The 25,943-nt window shown below is 45.7% G+C and overlaps 1 protein-coding gene and 1 pseudogene across 1 annotated transcript in view; both read right to left on the bottom strand.

Annotated features, from left to right (window-relative positions):
- Positions 1–25,943, bottom strand: part of LOC141509713 (uncharacterized) — a 35,542-nt gene that overhangs the window by 2,748 nt on the left and 6,851 nt on the right. The window contains exons 3-11 of the mRNA XM_074219448.1: positions 23,657–23,757; positions 21,841–22,073; positions 19,961–20,108; positions 18,621–18,776; positions 3,784–3,898; positions 3,613–3,683; positions 1,871–2,005; positions 1,043–1,216; positions 135–195 (exon numbers count right to left, since the gene is read on the bottom strand). Of these exons, the coding sequence (XP_074075549.1) occupies positions 135–195; positions 1,043–1,216; positions 1,871–2,005; positions 3,613–3,683; positions 3,784–3,898; positions 18,621–18,776; positions 19,961–20,108; positions 21,841–22,073; positions 23,657–23,757 (1,194 nt within the window). The remainder of the gene's footprint in view (positions 1–134; positions 196–1,042; positions 1,217–1,870; positions 2,006–3,612; positions 3,684–3,783; positions 3,899–18,620; positions 18,777–19,960; positions 20,109–21,840; positions 22,074–23,656; positions 23,758–25,943) is intronic.
- On the bottom strand, positions 3,906–18,611 carry LOC141509717 (male-enhanced antigen 1 pseudogene; annotated as a pseudogene).

The following is a 25,943-nucleotide window of genomic DNA, read 5'->3' as shown; positions in this document are numbered from 1 at the left end:
TAGGCTCCTCTCCCCTCCCCTGGCCTGGCCTGTCACTAAAGAGGGCCAGGAACATGAAGATGGGGGTAGAAACTGCAGGAAAGAAGGGTTCATTCCCTAGTCACATCTTGCAGCAGAAGGGCCCTTCCACTCACCATGATCCACCAGCCAGGCCATGCACAAAGAGTTCAGTTTCTCATCAAAGAACTCCACCCCCTGAGGTAGAGAGGAAAAGGAAAAGAAGACTCAGAGGAGCCCCACGTCCACTGTCACAAGTCAAGATGGGGTTCAGATCCAGTCACCTCCTTCCCAGCCTGCCACCCTAGCCCAATTAGAAACTCCGGCCTCGGAGCTGCCTACAATCACCCAGGGCCAAGCTGAGGGCCTGGGTCGCTCCTTCGTCCTAGCCTGTTCCCACCCCCCACCATGCTCACCCACCCCCAGCTCACATCCACTACCTGAGCTCTGAGCTAGAACTTTGATATTCAAGCAACATCAAACTATTTTTTTACCCATTTCCTTTAAAGCTCTAAACATCTTTGGGAGTTGTGGACAAATCTGATCATGTGGCTTCCTACCACTCTTGTCAGACAGCTTAGGGGCTCCACCATCAGCTAAGTAAGTCCCCCGCCCCAACCCCATCAGAGCATCAAAGTCCTGGAAGGGAACTCCAGGGTCATCCTGTTTTAACAACCTCTTTTTTTTAAAGCTCAGGAAACTGAGGTCCACAGGATCCCAAGTCTAGCCAGTAAGCAGTAGAGCCATCTCCATGGACCTGGACCCCACCCCTTGACCACGGACCCAGTCCAAGGAGTGACTCCAAGTGACTCTTTAATCAGCTTCCTTCTCACTGAGATAAGCTGGTAGACCAGTTGCTGAAACCCAGACAGTGGCACATGTTACATGCCTAGGACAAGGGCCCCAAGAAACGGGAACCTGACCCCTGTGGTAAGGACAGTTTAAGCGGTCCAGAGGCCAACAGACAGTTCCTTCCCCAATGTCTCCCTCTTGTGCTGATGCCTGGTCTGACTGGTCCTGGGTGTCTGGCCTCCCTCATACTCACCAGCTGCCCAGCCAGCAGGGGCATGTATTCAATGATGGCCAGTCGCACCCGCCATTTGGCATCCTCGGCCAGCTCCACTATCGCGGGGAGCAGGGACTGGGACAGCTGCCGGATCCCAATCACCTCGTTCACACAGTCCAGGTTGGAGATTATGTTAAGCCGGACCTCAGGGCACTAAGGGGAGACCAAAGCACGAGAGCCAAAAGGTCAGAGATAGCAGGCAACCCCCCGCGTGGCCACTACCAAACACCTAGGGCTGTACCACCCCCACCCCCCCCCACATGACGCAGGATGTGAGGACAGGGGTGCTTGGGAAGCAGTCATGAGTCCATGCAAAGTGTTCATTAGACACACACACACCACACATACATAAAAATAGCACATCACCCACACACACACACAATCATATACTCACACACACACACACATGCCATGCACAGACCATACACACAAACACATACCACATGTACTCATACCACACATACACATACCACACACATACCCCACATACTCACCCCACACATACTCATACACCAAACACACACACACACACACACACACACACACACACACACGCACACCCCAAACACACCCTCACACACCACATACTCACTCGGTCACTTCCTGTGAATGTGCTCCAGCTCATCAATGCCCATCCTTATCCTGGAGCTTTCAGAAGGGGACACCACACTCCAGATGGGATGGGACCAGGGCAGCGGACAGCAGGTCCATCTCCTCCCTCACTCTGGACCCTTAATCTCGAGATCCTTGAGACTGTAACCTCCTCACACTCCCGTGAACCAAACATCTGGCCCCTGGAACACTCACCTCATCCTTCAGCTGGGCCAGGAAGAGGGGAAGGAGGTGCTCAATGGTGTTGTCTTTGCCCAGAATGGGCGAGAGGCCCATGATGACTGAGGCCAGGGCTGACTTCACATGCTGGTTGGCATCTGACACCAGCTCCTGGGGGATGAGAAAGGGAAGAAAGGTTGAGACTTGGATCAGAAGCTACACACCCAGAGCCCCTCCTGCCTCCACTACCCACAAAGCTCAGGGAAAGTACCCACTGCCACCCCTCCCCACCCCTCTGGAGTCCCGGGTCCTAGTCTCCTTCTCAGAGTGAATCAACCTAGGCAGCTTCCCATGTGGTATCTAGGTAGAGTTCCCAGATTCCAGATGGGTGAGGCTGTGCTCTCACTAACTCATGTTTCCAGGATGTGAGGGCTGGAGGGGCCCTCAATTATCTGGTCACCTGAAGATGAGACCTACACCTGTTATAAGACCTGCCCAAGGTCATTCAGCCAGCAAGTGTCAGTTCAAGCCTCCAGAGTTCTTCTGGCCCACCATGCTCTCTCTTTCTTTCCCACAAGTCCAAATACCTGACACCAGAGGAAATACCCACCATGTGGGTTCAATCCAACTGTGCCCCTAAAGAGGTCAAGGTCGAGCCCAAAGAACCCTCAGAAACTTGGCCTGAAGTCCCTCTTATCCCCACAGGGGCGAGCCAGGGGCTGCTCAACCCTACCCTTTCTCTGGTCACAGTCAAGCCTCCCATCCCCTTCATTGGCCCTGGCCTGTCAGCGGAGCTTGGCCCAACAAAGGCTTTCGCCCAGGAGTCAGGATTGATCACCTCCCCACCATAACTTCTCTTCTTCAGTCCATGTCTCCCCATTGCTTTCAGCTGCTCCTCAAATGCAGCATCACAAACCTCCTACCAGGGGCAAATGCCCCTCCCGGAAAAGAACACTCCAGTCCCCACTGCTAGCCTACCAGGCCCCCAAACAGGCACCCCACCATTTGCCTGGCCTCACAGAACCACTTCCACTCCTCCAACACACCACCCTGACCCCCTCCCCCACATCCTGCTCACAACACAAAGACCCACAGGTTTCAGGGCAAGAGTTAAGACTAGGAAGGTCTAGAGACCCCATTTTTAAATGCATAAAATAAATTGCCTTAGATTATAAAGGAAATGGATTACATTAAAATGGCATTATCAAAACGTTGGGGGGGGGGGGGCGGGGAGTTCCCAGGCCTGAGTTAAGATCAGCTGGCTGGGTGACCTTGTCAACATTCCACCACAAGGCCTGCTCAGCTCCCTCAGCCCCTGGGAAGGGGACAAGTCCCCCAGCTTCCTCTGAACCTCAGTTTCACCACCTGTAAAATGGGAAGAGCAGAAGTGGCTTTGCCTATGCTCACAAAGCCATCACCTTTGTGGATGTTCTACTGCAGAAGGGTTGGATTTTTTTTTTTAACAAAAAGGCTAATATGAGGAATCCAGAGTCTCGCCCAATGCTCCTCTTTTGCTACTCTAGGTAAAAAGAAATGCTCATTCTATTTGATACTTCTCAGTGCAGAACGCTTTGATCAAAATGAGGTGTAAAGGCAATCTGGCCTTAACATCGGAGGACCTTTCTCAAAAGTGGGTTAGGAGGACCTAAGACACCGAGTCTGGACATAGAGGAAGAGACTGAGGCCCAGGGATGAGGAGCTTCTACAATGCGGAGCTGGAGGAAAATGAGAGCTCCACCCTCATCCCAGCTCCCCCTGTGGCTGCCCCATCCACCCACCTTGATGCAGGGCAAGATCTGGGTCATGATCACATTCTCCCGGCAGTCTGAAGAGAGATTCTCACAGAACTCTGTGGGTGGAGAAAGAAAGGAGAGGACTGAGCAAGTCTGTCACCATCCAAGGGCCCACCCCCTCCTCCTCTCCCCTCCTCCTCCCTGCCAAGCACCGACCTTTGACCTTGTGGGAGGCCGCTGCCCTCACCTCGGCCTCACAGTCTTTCATGAGGTTCTGAAAGGCAGGGACTAAATCTGTCTTGGTGATCTCCGGACCAACAGCCTTCTGGAGCTGTGAGGATGACAAAGGAAAGCACATGAGGAGGAGAGAGAAGATGGAAGGCTCAGCCTCTGACCCCTCAATTCTGGCTAGTTTGGGAACTAGGGCACAAGGCCCATGAGACCAAGGTCATGGTCAGATGCTGGTGGAGATCCAATTGACCAGTCCATTACTCCCATTTTCCTCCTCTCCTTTCAGAAAAAAACAAGTGACTGCAGATTAAGAATTCTATGATTCTAGAGCTAATACAAAAGGAAGCAAAGTCTGAATTGAAGGGCTACTCACTAATGTGGGACCAGGGCCAATCCATATCCCCTGGCTCCCTGGACCTGCATCTTCTCCCCTTTAAAACAACAGGGCAGTTGGACCACAAACCCCCTCATAGGGTTGCTCTGTCCACCAAGAAGCAATGGTGCCCGGGCAGCTGCCAACCAGGGAGCAGGCAGGCCAACCAATCCTGCCCTCCCTCTCTTCAAAGGAAGCAGCAAAGCTCTGCTCACATCCCCAGGATTCCTCAGCCAAAAACTCCCTTCCCTAACCACCATTCCCTCCAATGGGTTCTTTCTTCCCCATTAGGATGAAAGCTCCTTGAGGGCCCAGAGACTGTCTTGCTTCTGCCCTGGTCTCTATCCCAACCAGGCACAGCAGAGGCTCTTCATAGTGCTTCTTCATTCCTTCCAAAACACTGCTCTAACATTGCCAAAGGTGTTCAAAAAAATCAAGGTCATCTGTGAGAGGTGTGCCCGCATGTGCGCACTCACTCTCTCTTCTTTCTCTCTCTCTCTCTCTCTCCTTTCTCTCCTTTGTGTGTCTCTCTCCCTCTCTCATTCATTCTCTCATTCACTCTTTCTCTCACCCATCTATGAAAAGAGGGCTTTTCATATATCTAACAAGTCAAAGAATGAGAAAATGCACATAAATATTTATGCTGAAGCAAAACAACTGCAAACTAAGCAGAATTCCGGGAGCTGGGGACTGCTGAGCGATTGTATTTTATGAACGTAATGGAATATAAAGAATTCAAGGAAAACTGGGAAGAATAGAAGCAAAGTCAGCAGAAGCAAGAGGCTGCTTTACCCATCAGAGATCTGGGTCATGCAGGGACCTGCCTTAATTTTGGAGGACTGAGGGAAGATGAGCTCCTTCTTCCCATGAGAAAAGCGAACTGGAGATGCAAGAGGAGTGCCCCATTGTCCAGTGTGACCAGTATGCACTCAGACTCTTGGGGACAGATGAACAGACCAGGCCCAGCCAGGCCAAGGGGAAGGCAGCCCACCTCTCAAGGGTAGCACCGTTCCACTGTGAAGGACTCACAAAGTGACAAAGGGTTTCCTTAAGTCAAACTGGCCATTGGTCTCTTAGGTGACCCCCTGCTTAGAGTGTAAAGACATGCCAATTGAAAGCAGTCTCTGGATCCACTCTCCAAGTTCTCTTCTCCAGAATAAACAGCCCTAATTCTCTGTGCCAATTCACACATGGCTTCCTTTTATCCCGCTGGCTTCCATCCTCTGCATCCTCCAGCTGATCAACATCCATCCTTCCTATATGATGGTGCCTGAAAACAAGCATGAGCCCCAGAGCAGACTGACCAGACCACAGGCCAGACTGGAAGCTGCGGCTTTCTCAGCGCATCCTTCAATCCCATTAACACCTTTTTAGCTGCTGCCATGACAAAAAAACCCAAGCATATAGAGATGACTATCAAGTCACCTGCCGCAAGCTCCTTCAGTGCCTCTGAAATAACACACAAATGCCTCCACTTGGCATCTAGAGGCTCTACCACCTGCCTCTAGCCTATTCAGATCTCCCCTTTCCATACTCTTCCAGTCTAAAAGCACTGCTACCAGCACTCCCAGAACTGAGTCTTCTAGTTCTGTTTTCCATGGCTTGGAGAGGAAGCTTTTGGATTCCAGAAAAGAATATGCCATCAGGTGATAGTCCAAAGTTTGCCAAAGAACCTCAGCAATCAGAAAGACCTAACTCTAAAAGGTCAGGGCCTCCCTTTGATTACCTAGTATCTTGATCTTACTATGTTGGGCCACTGGGCTCACCTCACTGTCCCTACAGCCCTTCACTTTAATCAGTCTTAGGTGCAAGTCATTTCCTGATACTGAAGGACATGTACTACCACCCTTATTACCACTACTACGACAGTTTTGTATAGGCTGGCCTCCTTCCCCAGAATGTCCTTTCATCATGGGTTCTTCTCCAAAATCTCCTGTTCCTGTGAGGCTTGCCGGCCAACTCCTGTTCAAAGCCTTTCCCTTTTCAAATAACTATATAGTTATCTCTGGGTGTGTTACAGCTTCCAGGAAAATGATGGAGGATTTATATATGCCCAGGACCTACCTGGAAGGGTACCTAGCATAGTGATAAATACTTGCTGAACTGAATTAAATGTTTATATAAAATATCTGTGATGTTAGTATTTGAGAATCATAGAGCTGGAAGACTTTCGAAACCATCTAATTCAACCTCTTCATTTTACAGATGAGAAAATTCAAGAGATAAGGGACCTCACACAAGATAAACTGAGGAGAGTCAGCAGCCCCCTGAGAGCCAGGAAACCCACCCAGGTCAAATGTATCCCTCTCCTTCCCCTGAGGATGATTCAGGACCATCCCAGGCAGCTCCTTAAGCTCTAGGCCACCATGCATTATCACTATGTTCTTCCAAAAGTAGTTCAATCTCCCATTGGAGGGAGGACCGCCCCAAGGTCCTCAAGCACTCAAGTACAAGATGGTCTACAGGGGGTTTTTTGAGGTCCCTACTGACTGGGGTCAGTCTCATCCATCCTTCCTCCATGTCCCCGGCAGATATTTGAAGACGGTAAAAGAAAAGAGCCCATTTTACTATTGAAGTACAATATCAATATTTGTGTAATCCCTGTATAGGAGTCCTTGACACCTTTCTGGGTCCCAAGAAACTCCTCAGAAATATAACTTTGGTTGGGCACCTTTGGGTCTAAAAATTGTCTGACAGGACCCAAATACAGACCATAAATGTGTCTAAGATTCACAAAGCCCCCTTGTTAGCCTCATTATCTTGCTGTATCTGTAAAATTCCTGCTTCCTCCCAGGACTGCCTCCTCTTCCCCAGATGCAGCAGGAACCATCAGATAGTAAATTTCCTCCCTCAAATCTGCAGTAAGCCCTGGAATATGTGACTCCCTCCATCTCAGGAAACATGTTCAGACATAACACAGAAATCCTGACCCTTTCCCACTCTGTCCAGCCCCCTATCTATACTGAACCATGTTTACATATGTTTGTAGTAGTATAGAAAATACAGAAAATATATCTAACTGCTGTCTTTGCTTCTGGATCCTGCTTGCTCACAGGCCCCCCCCCCCCAAAAACAATATAAAAACCCTACCCCCTGAACACTCAGGGACTGTTTGATTTGGGTCCTCTTGATCCCCAGGCAGTCCCTAGGAAATTAAAAGATCTACAAACTTACCAAATTTTGGTCTCTGTCTCGCTCTTTGGGTTCAGCACTATATGTGTGATCTTAGGGTGAGCATAGCTTTTGGCCCAGAACCTCCCTCTCATTTACCACCAATGAGATGTTGGGTCTGTCACTGAGCTTTCAGTCTCAGTCTCAGTTCCCCAGAGATCCTGAAGTATCAACTCTATCATGACATTACCAAAATATTGATCAAGGAAACCACAACTAAAGTTTCTTCAGCCACTGAAACATTTAAAGACCACAGAGGGAGCACACTTCTAAGAAGTGATAGGAGGAAACTACCCCTGCTGCCCTGAGGGAGTTCGGACTGCTCAATTTGAGCTGCTCTAGAAGCTCCTCTGCTTAGCACTTGGACCTCTGCATTGTCTCCCTCAGGCCTATCCCATTCCACATCACTCTACCTTCTTTGCTTCATCTCCCACCACATTCACATTCACCTCCTGTCATTGTGTTTGGACCAGGCTATCTCCTGCCCCTAGAACACACCTCCTTCACTGCTACTAATCCCCTCTTCTCCCCAGGTAAAACAGTCCTGGTAGTCTACTCTGCAGCTTCTGCTACAGGTCTGTCTGCCAAGACAGGCAGGGCATTTCATTTTCATCTTCAGGCACTGAATGACTAAATCAGTGTCTGTTGACTAGTCGATCCATTTCCCCAGAGATCGTCCAAAGTTGTGAACTAGTGGAATAATCTTCAGACATTGTACAAAGAGTGGCTCCTGACTCAGGTTCAAATCCAGGGCCATTTATGACCACAGAGATTCCGCAGCCCAGTCCTCTACCCTTCCCTGACATTGGAGTAGTTGATAAGGCCGAGTCTGGGATAGGAAGGTATTTCCAAATATCTTCAGTTGCATTTCTGAAATAGTGCTTTTGCTAAGTGCCAACGCTAACAGCCCAGGATATCTGGAGAATTCAAAAGTAACAGGGAAAGGACTGAGACAAAGACCCCTTCTTGGCCTGAAGGGGACCCAATAGCTCCTCCAAGTGATGAATTTTCTTCAGGAAGTCTTTTTTTTTTTTTGTACATAGGGTGCTCTCTGCAAAGTGTTTCATGCTAAGGGGGGGTTGAGCTTGGGCAGATTTCCCCATATGTACAGAACTGAATAAAGTGGATCTATGGAGAGGAGTCCGACTTTGCCTGTGATGTAGAAGGGAATAAGAGGAACAAATAGTTTGGGATCAGGAATTTATCCAGTTGTGTATCAAGATGGAACTAGGTCTGGAATTGGAGAAAAAAGAAATGAAGCTGTTCTTGCTAGTCACTTCCATGTAGAGGTTGCCTGTTGAGCCTGTAGAGTCTTCTGTACCACATCCTCCCACTGGGCATCTGAAATCTCCTGGGCCCAAGCAGGGACTCCTGGGGCAGCCAGGCTTACTCGAGCCATTGTCTGTTTGACCAGCTCCACATGTTCTAGGTCTTAGTGCTATAGCTCTCTCCTCTTCCTCATCTTCACTCTCCACAGGAGGGTCAGGCAGGTGCAGCCACAGGGCGTGGATACATTCCTGAATGTCTGTGACTGCACCTTCAGTACCTTCCACTGGTGCCAGGTCGACTTCTTCTTGCTCAGGGTCCTGGTATAGAGGCTGGGACGAATAGGCTGTTGGGCCTGGCCCCAAATCTTCAGGCTCTTCCTCATGTTCTTCACTGCTCCAGTCACCCATGCCATCTGTGGGACCCTGATGCTGCTGCCCCATAGCCTCATTCTGGTTTGGGAAGATCCACTCAGGACCCATCTTATCTTCCCCCAGAACCACTGTTGCCATGCAGGCCTAGGCTGCTCCAAGCACGCGGCCAAACCCACACTCCAGGGGGAAGTCTTGTTGGGAGGATAAATGCTGATAATCAAGTTACAACTTACCTCAGTTCCTGCTGGGTAAACACCCTATGTGCTAATCTCAGAAAGGACTGCTGAGGACTCTATTCCTTAGCCTGGGATTTGGCAACTTCTCAGAACTGGCTCTCACCACCATTCCAGTGGGCAGAGTTATACAAGATCCATTTCTCCTAAGTGGGAGGGAAGCTATTACCACAATAACAACACACTTAATGTCAGCAGTAATGAGGTATCTGGGACCTATCATGTGTCAAAGCTGTCAAGGTAGATACCTAGCGTATAATATATAATTTATTAAAATGTAATATTACTACTAGTTTGTATTTCTATAGGATTTTAAGATTTTCTTCCTAACAGTCCTGAAGCAATCATCCCAATTTTACAAAACAGGAAACAAAATAGTCAAAGGCTATGAAGAGGCAGTTTTCAACTTTAAAAAAAAAAAAAATCAAAGCTGTCTATAGTCAAATGGAAAAAATGCTCTAAATCACTATTGATTAGAGAAATAAAAATTAAAACAACTCTGAGGTACCACCTTATACCTATCAGATTGGTTGATAATATAAAAAATTATTTTTAAAAAAGGGAAATATTGGAGGGGATGTGAGAAAATTGGGATACTAATGTACTGTACGAGTTGTGAACTGATCCTACCATTCCACAGAAATTTAAACTATGCCTAAAGGTCAATGAAGGGTCAATGAAATGACCCAGTAATATACTTCTAAGTCTTGTATCCCAAAGAGATTAAAGAAAAGAGAAAAGGACCTATTTATACAAAAATCTCCATAGGAGCTCTTTTTGTGGTGGCCAAGAACTGGAAATTGAAGAGATGTCCATCAATTAAGGATGGCTGAACAAGTTGCAAAATAGGATTGTGATAGAATAGTACTATTCTATAAGAAATGACAAGCAGGCAGATTGCAGAAAAATCTGGAAAGATTTACATGAACAGATGCAAAGGGTAGTGAGCAGAACCAGGGGGACATTGTACAAGCCACAGCAACAATGTAAGAGGATCAATTGTAAATGACTTGATTATCCTCAGAAATACAATAATCTAAGATAATTCCAAAGGACTCATGAGGAAACATGCTATCCACCTCCAGAGAAAGACTTGATGGCATCTGAATACAGATCAAAGCTTACTGCTTTCACTTTCTTTTATTTTTTATAGCTTTTTTTCATCTGTTTTCTTTCACAATTTGACTAATACAGACTGCACATACTTAACTATATCAGACTGAATATCATCTCAGAGATGGGGTAGGCTCTAAGGGAGAGAATTTGAAACTTAGTATTCTAAAAAATAAACATTAAAATTGTATTTACATGTAATTGGGAGGAAAGTGTATTATTAAATTTTTAAACATCAACCAAAAAATTGTTTTTACATATAACTGGGGAAAATAAATATTATTTTTAAAAAGAGCTACAGAAAAATGGATGAGAAGTGGAAATAAGGATAGAACGGTCTTATATATACTTATATATACTTGCATGAGCATGTATGTTTACGTTTATAGATATGTTTATAGATACATACTATATATAACTATATATACTATATATAACTATATACATACCCAGGCTTAATTGTAGCTTTCTTTAGGGTGGAAAGGAGAGGGAAAGGTGAAAAAACAATGTGAAAAGTGCACAGCAGAGAACAAAAGAAAACCTATAAGGAAGCAAAGAAAAGCTGTGTAGAATTTTTTATATAGTTTTCTTGATTTGGAAATTTATCATTCTATACTGAATCTTCTCACATTCTGCTGAGTACTTGGCAACAGTTTTTTTTTTCTCATTAAGTTTAAAATATATAAAAAAGAGGAACCTGAGCCTCAGGAAATTCAACTGATTTGCCCAGACTCACATAACTATGAAAAAGTCGCCACAGAGCCCCAGATAAAGAACAGGATATTGCAGAGAAGAAAATCTGCATTCAGGTCCCATGTCCGATAAATAGTGATGGTACAAGTGTAGGCAAGTCACTGAACCTAACTCTCAGTGTTCTAGGCTAGAGATGTCAAATAAAGGCCAAACCAGATTAAAATGGAACTAATAAACTATTAAAACAGGAAATATTTGACAAATAAAATATAATAAGATGCAGATAATATCACATTTTAAAACTAAGTTGATATCTGGCCCATGGAAATTCTTAAGCTGCTGCAGATGAGTCATGTCTGACTCTTCATTGGCAGAGATTCTGGAGTGGTTCACCATTTTCTTCTCCAGTTCATTTTACAGATAAGGAAACTGTGACAAACAGGATAAGTGACTTGCCCAGGGTCACACAACAGTATCTGAGGTCAACTTCAAACTTAGGAAGATGAGTCTTCCTGATTCCACATCCAGTCCTCTGTGTACTATAAAGATCCATAGATGCCCAAGTATGGATGAGTTTAACACCAACGCTCTTAGGTGACTAAGTTGCAAAGAAGTTGCTTCCCTGCATTGGTGGAAGGAGTTTCCTCATCTGGGAACTGCGTATTACAATGCAATCATAAATCCTGTCCCTATCCTCAACTCTTCTCCTGTGGTTCTGAATCTAGGACATTACTTTTCAATTTCCAGGTCCTTCCCATTGTGGCCCACCCACCTCCCATAAAGGGACAGGACTGGCAGGGAGGTGCAGAGTGCAAAGTAAAGACCCTTCCTTTCTGCCCAGTGCACTAGGCATGTCTAGGGCTGATTGAGGCTAGATGGGCAGGTCCTTGCATTATTTCATCATCCCAGTACATGCTGGAGCCTGCAGATACTTCCTGCTTGGCAAGGACACGGATGACCTAGCAGTCACTCTAGAGGAGGCTGTGGAACCATAGAAAAGTGGTGTAGTCACTTGGATCTTGACTCAAACAGTCACTACACTGGGTGTGCTCAAAAGCAGAAAAGGATCCATGTGCAAGTGTATTCAGAACGCTGCTCTTTGTGGTGTTAAAGAACTGCAGACTAAGGGAGTGCTTGCTTACTAGGGAATGGGAATAGCTAAACAAGCTATGGTCTACTTAGGCGACAGACTATTATTGTGCTCCAGGAAATGACGAAGGGGAAGACTTCAGAGAAATCTGAGCTCTTGTATGAACGGATGGAGACGGAAGTGAGCAAAACTAGAACAATGTCTATAATAACAACACTAACAAATGATCAGTTTGGAAAGCCTCAAGAACTCTAACCAAAGTTCAAAAACAACCCTGAGTTGAGAGGAGTGAAGATGGAGCATCTCGCCTCTCCCAGCCTCCTTCTAGCATGGAAAGACTTGAACAACACAAGGAGATGCTGATTTTTTCATGGCCAATCTAGGAATTGTTTTCCTTGATTATGCAAATTTGTCAAAGCAGTGTTAATCTTTTTTTCCCTAATGTGGTGAAGAGGGAATCAATTTTTTTGTTACTTGAAAAAAAATTTTGTGGTCACAGTGGTTTTGGTGGCCATAATTAAAACTGCAAGATGTTTTATAAAGAATATAGAGACTTGGACCTGGAACCACTGAACAGTATATAGGGATTTTGCTGCTACACACTGACTCAATTTTAAAAATATAACATCATCTATGTTTTGGTGTATTTTTATTTAGTGATTATTTCCCTATTCCATTCAGGGGATGGAAGTCTTGTATTCAGTGTCAGGTCAGTGAAGGTCATTGATATGACTGAAGAAGAACTGACAGGCATGATGAGATACAAACTAAAGAAGACAAGGCTCAAAGAAGGGCTGCCGTGTGGAAAATGAGTTAGAAGAGTGCAGCCCCAAACAGCAAAGAACAGGTGGACACTACAAAGAAGCCAAAAGAAGCTTGAAATACAGCCACTCCAGAGGCAGTTACGTGGTGCAATAAATAGAGCACCAGCCCTGGAGTCAGGAGTACCTGAGTTCAAATCCAGCCTCAAACACTTAATAATTACCTAGTGTGTGGCCTTGGGCAAGCCACTTAACCCCAATATCTTGCAAAAAAAATAAATAAATAAAAATAAAAAATAAATAAATGGGAATACAGTCACTCCTGAATTCTGCAAGTTGCCCAAAGGAAGACAGGCCACCTCGGGAAGGGTACAAGAAAAGAGGACCAGGCCTCACCAGTTATCCTATAGACCAGATTCTCATACAGATATGAATAGGATAAGCAAGATGGCCCCTGTGGTCCCTCCCACATCAGGTTCTCCAATTTGGTCTTCTGACAACACATCAACGGCTTCCCCAGATTGTACTAGGTCTTTTTCGTTTGCTTGTTTTATTTTTGTTTTTGTTTTGCAAGGCAATGGGGTTAAAGTAACTTGCCCATGGTCACACAGACAGTAATTATTAAGTGTTTGAGGCTGGATTTGAATTCAGGTCCTCCTGACTCCAGGGCCGGTGCTCTATCCACTGGGCTACCAAGCCGCCTCTTTCCACTAGGTTTGGAAAGGAAAAACTGACATGCTTGTACCAAATGGGGTCATAGGCCACAATACGTCAAAATGAGGGGAGGGAGTGTATTAAATTATACTGACGTCAAGGAGACAGTTATCAATTTATTCTACTTTCCTCAGAGTTAGCAAACTCTTGCTAAAATGCACTCCCTGATGGAGCAAGAAAAACAGGATTCTAGAAGAGGGGAGAAGGGTGAATGTAGAAAGTGGTCCTTGAAACACCAAGAGAGTCATCTTCACAAGCGCTCTTGAGGTGCCAGTTGGCATCTATGTAGGTTGGCAACAAGAAAAACTTGGGAGAATGGCATGCTGTACACTCGTCCTTCCTCGAGGCCCCACAAGGGAAATATTCTTTTTTTTGGGCTAGGCAATGGGGTTAAGTGACTTGTTCAAAATCTCACAGCTAGGTAACTATTAACTGTCTGAGGCCGGATTTAAACTCAGGCCCTCAATGTTCTATCCATTGTGCTATCTAGCTGCCCCAAAGGAAATATTCTTATGTCAAAAACAAATCTCCCTCTAACTATCACAGGTCTTCCCCCCCACCCCCGATCCCAGAGCAAAGCAGAACCCAGCTAATCCCTTGCTCAAGGAAAACCTATAAGATAACTGAAGACAAATCAAGTCTGCATCCCCCATATAATCTTCCCTTCTCTGAATCTAACAGTTTCTTATAGCACAATCAGTCGGTCATTTAACCAGCATTTATTAAGTGCCTGCTGTGTGTCAGTAACAACATTAAGCCCTGGGAATCCAAACAAAAGAAAAACCCTCCAGGAACTTCAGTTCTATGGGAGGAGATGATGTGTCACCAACTCAATAATTGCTATACAGAGTAAATGAAAAGTCATCTGAGGGGTCCTGCCTGCTTAGCTAAGAAAGGTCTTTTGTAAAAGACTCAGTTTAGAAAGAAATTGGGAAACTAACAGGTTGAGGCAAGAAGACATATTCTGGGCCTGTAAGAGAGTCAGGACAAAGAAACAGAAAGAAGACAGAATATGAAGCATCCTGATCAAGAAGTTGCAAGATGGGAGTGGATGGCACACTGGAGGAGGAAAATGGATGCTGACTGGAGAGTAGGAAAGAGCCATCAGGGCAGGTGGAGTTTCATGCTGAGAACAGTAGTGGTAAAGAACTGGAAATGGAGGGGGCAGCCCTCAATGGGGGAAGGGCTGAACAAATTGTGATGTTTCTGGGAGAAATTATGGGTGGCCAGACTTTAGAGAAGCCTGGTAAGACTTGCACGAACTGATGCTATGTGAAGTGACCAGAACCAAAAAAATAGCATACATATTAAAAGCAACACGGGTGAGGATCAACTATGATGGACTTGCTCACCTCAGCAGCAAATAATCAAAGACATTTCTAAAGGATTTGTGATGGAAAATAGCATCCACATCCAGAGAAATAATGATGGAGTCTGAATGCAGACCAAAACTTACTAACTTCACTTTTTAAAACTTGTTTTATAATTTTTTTCTTTCTTGTGGTTTTTCCCCCTTTTGTTCTGATTTTTCTTTCACAAAATGATTAATAGGGAAATAAGTTTAACATGACTGTATATGTATAATCTATATCAGGTGACTCAATGTCAGGAAGGGGGAGGAGGGAAGGAAAGGAGAGAAATGTGAAACAAATCTTATAAACTATCTTTAAAATACAGAATACTATCTTTAAATGTAATTGCAAAAAAAAATAAAATTTAAATTAAAAAAAAACTTTCACTGCCAAAGAGGAACCAAGACATTTAATCCTGCAGGTATTAGAGCAGCAGAATTCCTGAGCAGGGGTGATCATGGCCAGAAAGAAAAACCCCCTCGGCAGCTGAATGGAGGATGGGAGGACTGGAGCAGGGAGACCTGAGGCCAGGAAACCAATCTGGAGGCAAAAGGTGACAAGGGTCAGACTGTGGCCATGGCTCTGGAGTAAAGAAATGGTGAACATGAAAGATGCCATGATGGCAGAAATGAGATCTGGCAGTAGTCCGACAACGTGGATGGCAACAAGCTTCAAGCCTAGAGACTAGGATGGTGGTGCCTTTGACATTAACAGGGATATTTAAAAAAAGAAGGATTTTAAGGGAAAGTGGAGTTCTGTTTTGGACATGATGAGTTTGAAATGCCCATGGATAATGTGGGATCATAGTTCGGGAAAGAGACTAGGACTGGATACATACATCTGAGCATCATCTACCTAAGAGATAATAATGGGATGCATGAGGTCTGATGATATCACCAAGTAAACCAGACAGCAAAAAGTGGAAAAAGTTGCAGAGAAGAGCACTAGGGGACATCCACAGTGAGTGGATGCAACATGAATAAAAGAATCAGCGAAGGAGAATGGGAAGCAGTCAAATGTATAGGAGAACCAGGAGATGGCTGTGCCATTAAAACCTATAAGGGAGGAGCAGCTAGGGGGCACAGTGAATAGAGCACCGGTCCTGGAATCAGAAGTACCTGAGTTCAAATCTGGCCTAAGACACTTAATAATTACCTAGCTGTGTGGCCTTGGGCAAGCCACTTAACCCCAGTTGCTTTGCAAAAACCTAAAAACAAAAAACAAAAAAACCTATAAGGGAGGGAGAAATAATCAAGAGAGAAAAGGTTTTTGCCAGAATCAAAAGCTGCAGGGTTCAGAAGGCTGATGATTGGCAAGAAAACCATCACTGAGAAACTGGGCAGGGGTGGAGGGGGAGGAGGATGAGGGGGAGCAGTTTGGCTGATTTCCAGTCCTCTCTCCAGCCCGTCTGGACATGCTGAACAGAACCAACTTAATAAAGTCACTGCTAAGTGTAGCCTTGGAAGGGGCCCACAACAATTCCCACAGGCTCTTCTAATGTCATCATTTCCCTTTTTCAGGATATTGGACTCTTATGAACTAAGTCTAAAATAACTACTGATTCCCAGACCTTTGCAAAGGAAAAAGATCCCTGAAATAGGAAGTGGAATGGAATTGTGATGAATTACTTCTGTCCTGAAACAACTAAGGCAGGGAAACTACAGGGCAGTCTTTGGAGGCAATGGACCAGAGTTCAAACACCAGCTCTGACACTAAATAGTTGGGGGACCTTAAGCACTAAATCATTTCACTTCCCTGAACCACAGTTATGGCTGAGTAGAAAAGGGGCTTTTTATTAAACAAGAAGATCTGGTGAATGCCCAGCCACAAGGTCTCCATCTCCTCATTGGAACAGATGGTCACTGAGATCCTGTCCAGCTCTGGGTTTATGATCCTTTGGCCTCAATAATAATAATAAAAATAAGAGCTGGTATCTACCCAGTGCTTTAAAATGTATAAAAATCTTGCCTTAACACTGCCCAGTGAGGCAGGTGATTGGCAGTTCAAAAGCACTGATTTCACTCCCAGGGTTCTACCACATACCAACTAATTGGCCCTGGGCAACTTTCCTCATCTGTAAAATGGGGACAACAATGCTACGCTATTTATATCATAGTCTTAATGAGGTGAAAGCACCCTGTAACTCTTAAGATGTTCCAGAAATATAAGCCACTATTATGGTATGGAGAAGAAGGGAGAGAAAAAGAAGGCTGGATCCTTCCCTGGCTGACTCATGGGCAGGGTAGGAAAGGGCAAAGTACATCAACTGCTTCTCTAGAGAAGGAAAGAAAAGGTCCCAAAAGGCAGGAGACATGGAAGGCAACACATGGCCCTGGCTGTGAGCTAAAAGATAAAGGCTTAATCAAGAACTGAGGAATAGGAAGGGACAACAGTACTGTGAGCATCACTCTACTAAGGGCTCACCAGGCTCTCCAGGACAGACTGAGCTCAATTCATAAACTCTGAAGAGTCAAGGCTCTCAGTTCAGTCTTGTGTTATCTTCTGCAAACCAGTCAGACTACTTCAAAGTGCTGGGAACCAGCCCCAGAGCAATCGAACGTTCACTCCCCAAAACAGGAAAGTAGATATTTCAGAATATATTGCCCCACAAAAACTTCATTTCTCAAACATAGAGAACTGAGTAAAATTTACTAAAACTATAAGCCCCCCAATTGATAAACACTCAAAAGATATGACCAGTTTTCAGATGAGGTTATCAATTATTACCATATTTTTTTTAAATATCCTAACTCACTACTGATTGGAGAAATACAAATAGAACAATTCTGATGTACTACTGTATACCTATTGGATTGGCTAATAGAACAGAAAGAGAAAATGACAAACTATAAATACACTGTTGGAAGAGCTGTAAAATGATTCAGAGCAATTTGGAACTATGCCCAAAGGGCTATAACACCATGCCTCACCTTTGACCTAGCAATGCCACTACCAAGTCTATATTCCAGAAGAGATGAAAAAGAGGAAGGAAAAGGACTCAGATATATAAAGATATTTACAGAAGCTCTCTTCTGGTGAAGTTGAGGGGATGCCCATCGGTTGGGGAATGGCTGAACAAACTGTAGTATATGAATGTGATGGAATGCTATTTGGCTATATGAAATGATGAGCAGGATGCTCTCGGTAAAAGTTGGAAAGCCTTACAAGAGTAGATGCATTGGGAAATGTACTACATACAAAGTAACAGCAATTCTGTAGGACGATCTGCAAGAATGACTTACTTCTTCTCAGCAATGTTGTGACCCAGGACAACTCTGAAAGACTTATGATAAAGAATACTATCCATCCCAAAGACAGAGCTGATGGTGTCTGAATATAGATTGAAATATACTTTTTTTAAAACTTAATTTTTCTTGAGGTTTCTTTTCTTGGGGAGAAGGTGGGGCCTTGTGTTTATTTTTACAAAATAACTATTAGGGAAATGTTTTACATGATTACATATTTTTAATATATATCAAATAACTTTCTTTCTCAGTGAGGGGGAAATGGGGTGGAAGAAGGGAGAGGATTTAGAACTCAAAAGTTTTAAAAATTAATGTTAAAATTTGCTTTTACACGTAACTGGGAAAAAAATTAAATTAAGAATACATTACCAAAAAAAAAAAAAAAAAAAAAGAATACATTACCCCCAGAAGCAACTTTCCAAGCAAGCCCAACCTACCTCCGTGAACTTGTCAGCCACCATGTATCGAACTCGCCAGGACTTGTCCTCTGCTGCTTGGCGTAGCGTGGGCATAACCAGGGCCTCCAGGTCCTCTTGGGGCAGCAACTGGGCAATATTGACACAGGCCTCCACTGCCAATAGCCGCACCGAGTCCTGAGAAAGGAGAGGAGGGAGGCCCCAAAGGAAGGCCCCCGAGGGTCTCAATTACGGAACCTGGGAGCTGGGGCATCTCTTTTAGGAATCCCCTCTATAATACCCCTGACTAGTGGTTATCCAGTATCTCTTTGATCCCAGCTCCTTCCAGACCCAATATTGATCATTCTAGGTTTTAAAGCTCCTTCTAGCATTAATACTGATGGCAAGATCATCAGGAACCTCCAATCACTTCCCAAGGCAACCCCCTGCCCACATCTTCTTTGTATTAAGTCGAAATCTTTCTCCCTGAAACCTTGCTAATCCTGAATATGCATTTTTTTTAGGTTTTTGCAAGGCAAATGGGGTTAAGTGATTTGTCCAAGGCCACACAGCTAGGTAATTATTGAGTGTCTGAGGTTGGATTTGAACCCAGGTCCTCCTGACTCCAGGGCTAGTGCTCTATCCACTGTGCCACCTAGCCCCCCTGAATATGACTTCTAAAGGCAAGCAAAACCACTATAAACCCTGTCCATCACAAAGGTTATTTAAACATAATCTTCACAGCCTTCAGAAGTCTTCAAATATCATGAGGTTCATTCAACCCTTCCTCATGAGACATGGGTAAATGATGGAAGAGGAAGATGGAAAGGCCAGTGGGGGAGGAGAAGGAGAGGGAGAAGACCCGTTTCACTCCACCAAACCCTCAGTCTCTTCCCCTGCCTCTCTGTGTCATTCCCTACCCCATCCCAGGTCTTCAGCTGCCTCATCTACAAGAGGAGGAGTGTCAAACTCAAATGAACCAGATTCTTTCAAGTCAACATACTGACTTAGAAAACTACCAATTTACACTATCGATCATTTTCCAGGGACATTTTCAGTTGGCTCCCATCCTGGGAGTTTTGTCTACTTCCTTCTGAGAGTTTCTACCTTTGATCTAGATCCCTTCTAAGATCTCCCACACCAGGTTGCTTCCTGACCTGTCCCTGCCCTGAGCAGTGGCACTCTGCTCTTGAGTCCACCAGCCTTCTGCCAAGTTTAACTAATCTGGCACCCCCTTCCTCCTTTGGGGAATCACTAAGGAGAGGGTTCATCTACCCCATAGCCCTAGAGACTGGATAAGACCAAGAACAATGTTGTCACAAAGCCCAAACTTCCCCCTCCCTTTGCTCCATAGTTGGGGTGGAGAGTCAAAGGCTCCTCACCTGCTCGTCAGAGGCCAGGTTGGAGAACATAGGGATGATTTCGCTTTTGACATTGTCCAGCTCAAGAACCTTGGCAAACTCTCCCAGCTTGGAGGCAGCGGCTCTTCGGACCATAGGGGTGTCATCAGAGCACAAGTTCCGGAAGTACCTGTAAGGAACGTATAGGAAGAAGCTGAAGATGGCATCGCCTTCCAAAGGACTTCCCCTGTATCTTTTCAAGACTAGACAATTCTGGGCACTTAAGAAAGTTGGAGTTGACAAATCAGAATTTCTAGAAAGCAAATATCCCTAACCAAAAATATCCCTTCCCACCTAAGGGTGATTAAATGTTTTCAGCCCTAGCTGGTTCTCCCTAGGGCCCTTGGCAATTTTGAGTGCTGTTCATGGACAGAGAGGGGCCCTCATGGACATTCTCCTCCACTGTATCTGCCTGGCTCATATCCATATTCATCCAGCTCATTCCCTTGGGGAATGGAAGCTCTGGGGGTGGGGACTGTTCCTGTTTCTTCTACTCAAAAGCCCCAGATCCAGCCCAGGATCTGACACATGGGAAAGGCTTTATCAAGGCTCATTTGATTGGCTCCTGGCAGGTTTTCACACAAGTGACATTTTTAACACTCTTCAGGACATTTCTCAGTTTCTTCCCACATAAGCATTCATTTCCAAATCATCTCAGTACTTCCTTCACTTAAGTCCTTGCTTACAAGATGCCCATTTCAGATTCTGCTAATAACCATCCTATGCTGGTATCACGTCCGGTTTGTTTTGGGGGGACTCAGGAGAGGACAAGCATCTCAGACAGAACTGCTCCAGGTCATGAGGCCCCAGAGGGAGGGAGGTTTGTCTCCTCCCCAGTACTAAGCCTGGCAAGGCACTCTACAGACAGTAGGCACCTGGGCAGCAGTGGCTGAAATCAGAGCTCCCGCCCTCAGGGAGCTCTCCTTGGTGCCGTTTCAAGGGTTACCTGCCCATTGGAGACTGAGAGAGGACACAGTAAGTCAAAGCTAATGTCAGGAGCCCCTTGCCCACCGCCTGTCCAATGTGAAATGTGTTCAAGGCTCCTCATCAACATGCTTACACACTGATGGGAGAATATGGATACCTGTGTCCATGTGAGGCATGCCTGGCCAGGTCAGAAGAAACCAGGCCAGGAGTTGGGAGACAGTAAGCCCAATTCTACCAGGGCTCAACCAAGTGGTCTTTGCCCGACCCCTAATTGCTAGTAGATAAAATGAAGTGGTTGACCGCTAGGTGATTCCTTTTTTTTACTTTGTGTTCAAAATAATTTTCTTTAATTTTTTTTTAATTTAAATTTTATTTTTTTCTAATTACATGTAAAGATGATTTTCAATATTCATTTTCTGTCCCTTTCTCCCCACCCCCCCCCACCAATGACAGTGAGCAATCTGATATAGCTTATACATGTACAATCTCATTCAGCATTTTCCACATGGGACTAGGTGATTTATTCTATGGGCCATTCTTGCTCGGCAATCTGATTCCCAGCTACAAGGGGACCAAAGTGCAAAAGAGGCAGTACAAGACAATCGGCTGCCTGGGCCTGGGAGGATGGAGAGAAAGAAGTATTTATTCAGCAAATCCTTCCGTGCCAGCCAATGAGCTAAGTGAGAAACATGGAGGCCTGGCATAGGGAATCCCCAGGGAAGCATCTCAGGGAAGCACTGTGAATGGGCACAGGCAAGCCTACTTCCCTCAAAGGGCTGCTGGGAGCAGAGCCCCAAGAAAGGGGCTGGGACCTCAGGGTTAGGACAAAGGGGTGAGGCTGGGCCCGGAGGTTAGAAAGAATGGCTAAGGCCAGAAGGAGGGCTGGGATGGAGGAGAGTGCATAACCAGAGTGTCCAAAGGAAAGTCGCACTCACTGCCGTAGCTCTGCTTTGACGGCGCTGGATACGCGGGGGTAGCAGACAGAGAAGAGCCCACAGGCCGAGGTGCGGGAAGTGAACCAGTCGCCGCCCGCCAGCCGCTTCACAAGGGGCACGAAGTGAGCCTCCAGGTCTGAGGGCGAGTGCTCGTGGGAGATGATCCGGAGGGAATCCACTGCCTTGTCACGAACAACTGTTTCCTCCACTGTGGCCAGGGACTCCAGGGGGGGCTGTGGGGGGGAAACATCAGGGCCCCGTCAGCTCCTTCAGCCTTCCCTCTCCCTCAGGCTCCTCCTTCCTCTCCCTTCCTGCTCTCCCTGGTCAAAGATGGCTTTGGGTTACGCCTCCTCACAGCACATTCCCCCTCCCCGCCTCCAGGCTTGAAGGTCCATATGGACCACATGGTCAACCTAGTGGTCAGCACAGTGCACTGCAGGGGGCAGGCTCTGGCTCTCCTATTTACAATCTGGGGGACTTTGAGCAAGTCTTTTCTCCTCTATGGAGTCAGTTACCTCGCCTGACAAATGAAGGGGTGAGCTAAATGACCCCTTCAAGCTCAGGTCCTAAAGCCTCACCCATAGGTAGCAGGCAAGTGGGAAGGTCAAGTCCCACCCAGCTCAAGGTCTTGGATTGCTCCTCTGGAAAACTATGATATTTCTCTAGGTCAGGGATTTTTATCTTTTTTTTTTTGTCACAGACTCCTCTAACAGTCATCCAGTAAAGTCTATCATCCCCTTCTGAGAATAATACTTTTCAATAATCAAAGGAAATGCTAAGTTTTGGGTAGACGTTAGTGAAAATTAAGATGAGCTCACTATCCATCCAAGTGCATGAACTCCTTGTAATCTAGCCACAGAACACAAGGGATACATGGGTCCCCCACATTCAGAATCCTGGATCTGGGAGACCTCTGCCTTTGGTGAAAGTGTGGCCCTTCTAGCATGGCCAGTCCCTTCCCCCTCTCTAGAGCTCGAGGGTCTCAAACTAAATGGTCCCTAAGTTCTGTTCTCAAATCTGACTCAACAACAAGGTCAGCAAATACTTCTTGAGCACCTCCTGTATGCAGCGTCAGGTGAGACAGAGGCACCCTCCCTGCCCTCACAGAGCTTACACTCGCACTGCCGCTACACTCTAACTGTATTCCAGAGATCTGTCTTCTGGCCAGCTCACTTCACCCTCTGGGCCTGTCTCCTCATCTGTAAAATGGGGATAATAGCTCACATTACCTACCCACCCTGGGTCACAGAAGGCACTTGTTATGTGTGTGAATGGGCCTAAAGATCTCAAACATAAAGGGTCAAAGGAGCCCCAATGAGCCTCCAGATTTTCCCCAGGGGCCCAGGGAACCCAGAGGGGGCTGGCATGATGACCTTAAATGTCCCAGTGAAGGGCACCTCACTGCCTGGCTCCCTGGCATCCCCAGCACAGGGAGAGCTCCCTGGAGTGGAGGTGGAGAATCCCTTTAATTCTTGCCTCTGAGACTAATGCCCCATGGGACCATGGGCCAGCCTCAGCCTCCCTCCTCCAGTGTGAATGAAGAGATGATTCTGGCTGGTCCTTCCAGGACTAGAGGGACAGCCACCCATGAGTTTCACATCCCTCTCATTTGTGTCCAGGTCACATAGTCTCCTGTTCTTCTCTCCCAAGCACCCCATTAGATTGTAAACTCCGTGAGGGTGGGGATGGTGTCCTCGCTCACCCAGTTTCCCCAGGCCAGATCACAATGCCCACAAGAGGTGCCTGGTAAGCATCTGCTGAACTGCCCCTGGGCCTAGGGTAAGGGACCCCTGTTCCCAGCTCATCCCAAACTCACCAGCAGGCAGTGGACGTACTCAGGCCCACCCACCAAGGTGGTGAAAGTCCCCAGCTGCTCAGCCAATGCCAGGAGCACTTCATCTTCATCGTAGATAGTGTCTGTGGGACAGAATCAAGCTCATCATTCTCTCTCCTCCCTGAGGATCCCCAAGGACCCAGGTGAAGGGAAGGAATCCAGAAAGCCACCATTCTCCCAGGTCTATAGACCTGATTCTCTGATGCCCCCCCCCCCCAACAACTCTGCAGACACTGCAGGGGAAAAAAAGTCCAAGCTCCCAGCTCTGACACTCCAAGTTCTAGAGGAGCTCTAAGATTTATATTTTGAGTTCCAAAATTCCAGAGTGGCTTCCTTCCTTCCTCATCATTACATTCAAAGGCTTTTCTCAATTCTCATCCTCCTTAACAGGAGGCATTTACCACTGCATTTACCACTCAGTTATCTTCTCCATCCTCTTCAAACAGGCCTTCTATCTACACCTGAACCAGATCTTCCAAAGACCAGTCCCTAGCCCTCTGCTATGATTGGAATTCTCTTCTTTCATCCTTTGAGCAGTATCAATTATCACCTCTATGGAGCCAATTCCCTTGTCCACTCCAAAAGCCCTGACCTTTCACCTGAGCTCCAGATCCTGTGGCTGCTACCAGCCCTCAGCAGCTCCCTCTATAAAGGAGCCACTCTCTAAAAGGTCCTTCTAGTTGAGAAGTGTCAGAAGAAGCCCATTAGTGCCACAAGCCCAAGCAACAATCTTCTCCACAACAACTATTACAAGTGGTCATCCAGTTTCTGTTCAAAACCTCCAAGGAAGAGGTTGTTACTACCTTTCAAAAGAATATGCTCCATTTGGAATTATGCCCAAAGGGCAACAAAAATGTGTATACCCTCTGATCCAGCAATACCATTTACTGGGTCTATACCCTGAAGAGATTATGAAAAAGGGTAAAAATATCACTTGTACAAAAAATATTCATAGCAGCCCTGTTTGTGATGGCAAAGAATTGGAAACTAAGTGAATGCCCTTCAATTGGGGAATGGCTTAACAAACTCTGATATATATATATATATATATATATATGTCATGGAACACTACTGTTGTATTAGAAACCAGGAGGGATGGGAATTCAGGGAAGCCTGGAAGGATTTGCATGAACTGATGCTAAGGCAAGATGAGCAGAACCACAAGAACATTGTGCACCCTAACAACAACATGGGGGTGATGATCAACCTTGATGGACTTGCTCATCCCTTCAGTGCAACAACCAGGGACAATTTTGGGCTATCTGCGATGGAGGATACCATCTGTATCCCAAGAAAGAATTGTGGAGGTTGAACAAAGACCAAAGACTATTGCCTTCAATTTGGAAAAAAATGTTATCTTATTATATAATTTTGCTATTTCTTATACTTTATTTTTCTTCCTTAAGGATATGACTTCTCTCTCATCACACTCAACTTAGATCAATGTAGACCATGGAAACAATGTAAAGACTAACAGACTGCCTTCTGTGGGGGGAGAGAAGCAAGAATGGGGGAAAAATTGTAAAACTCAAAATAAATAAAATCTTTCTAAAAAGAACATGCTCCACCACTGGATAACTGGATGAATGAAGCCTTTTTTCCCTCTATTGCCATGAAATCTGCTCCCCCACACTGACTGGAGCCTGAGCCTGGTGCCGGCCCCACCCACACAACAGATTGAGGTTGCCTCCCCTTGCCAATTTTCTAGATTCTGGCAGAGGCACCATGATCCCTCCGGTTTCATGACTTGAGTTATCAATCCCAACAGGCCCCTTGGGTTCCAATACCAATCTCAAGGAGACATCAACCTTCTGTATCACAGAAGAGACAATTAGTATTAAAAGTGACCTTTTGATCACAGAACTAAAACCAATGAGCCCCAGATACAGGGAGGCAGATTTCAGTCAAGTATGAAAAACTGTCTATCAATTAACCTGAAACAGATAGCCCTGCAAAGAAGGAATCACTCAGAATCACAGAAATTCAAAGTGACAAAGGCCCCCTATCAAAATAAACATTAACAAATCGGCAGGCACAGTGGGGGAGAAGAGTGTTCCCAGTCGAAGAGACTCTGCCCTGAGGCTGAGAAGAGGCCACATGACCTCTAACCCCCTCCAACTTTTATTCCTGACTCTCAATTCCCATCACATCCCTCACCTGAGGAAGAGCTTCCCATGGCTGCCTAGTACTGATGGGGGACAGAAGAATGAAGTAGAAACAAGTCAGATTCAGTCGGAATACTGGGGTTCAAAAGGGTCACAAGCAAAGG

Source organism: Macrotis lagotis, chromosome 1 (assembly GCF_037893015.1).
Source record: "Macrotis lagotis isolate mMagLag1 chromosome 1, bilby.v1.9.chrom.fasta, whole genome shotgun sequence".
In the NCBI taxonomy this organism is placed as follows: Eukaryota; Metazoa; Chordata; class Mammalia; order Peramelemorphia; family Peramelidae; genus Macrotis; species Macrotis lagotis.
The sequence above is the reverse complement of the archived record's forward strand: the minus strand, read 5'-3'. Positions and strand labels throughout refer to the sequence as shown.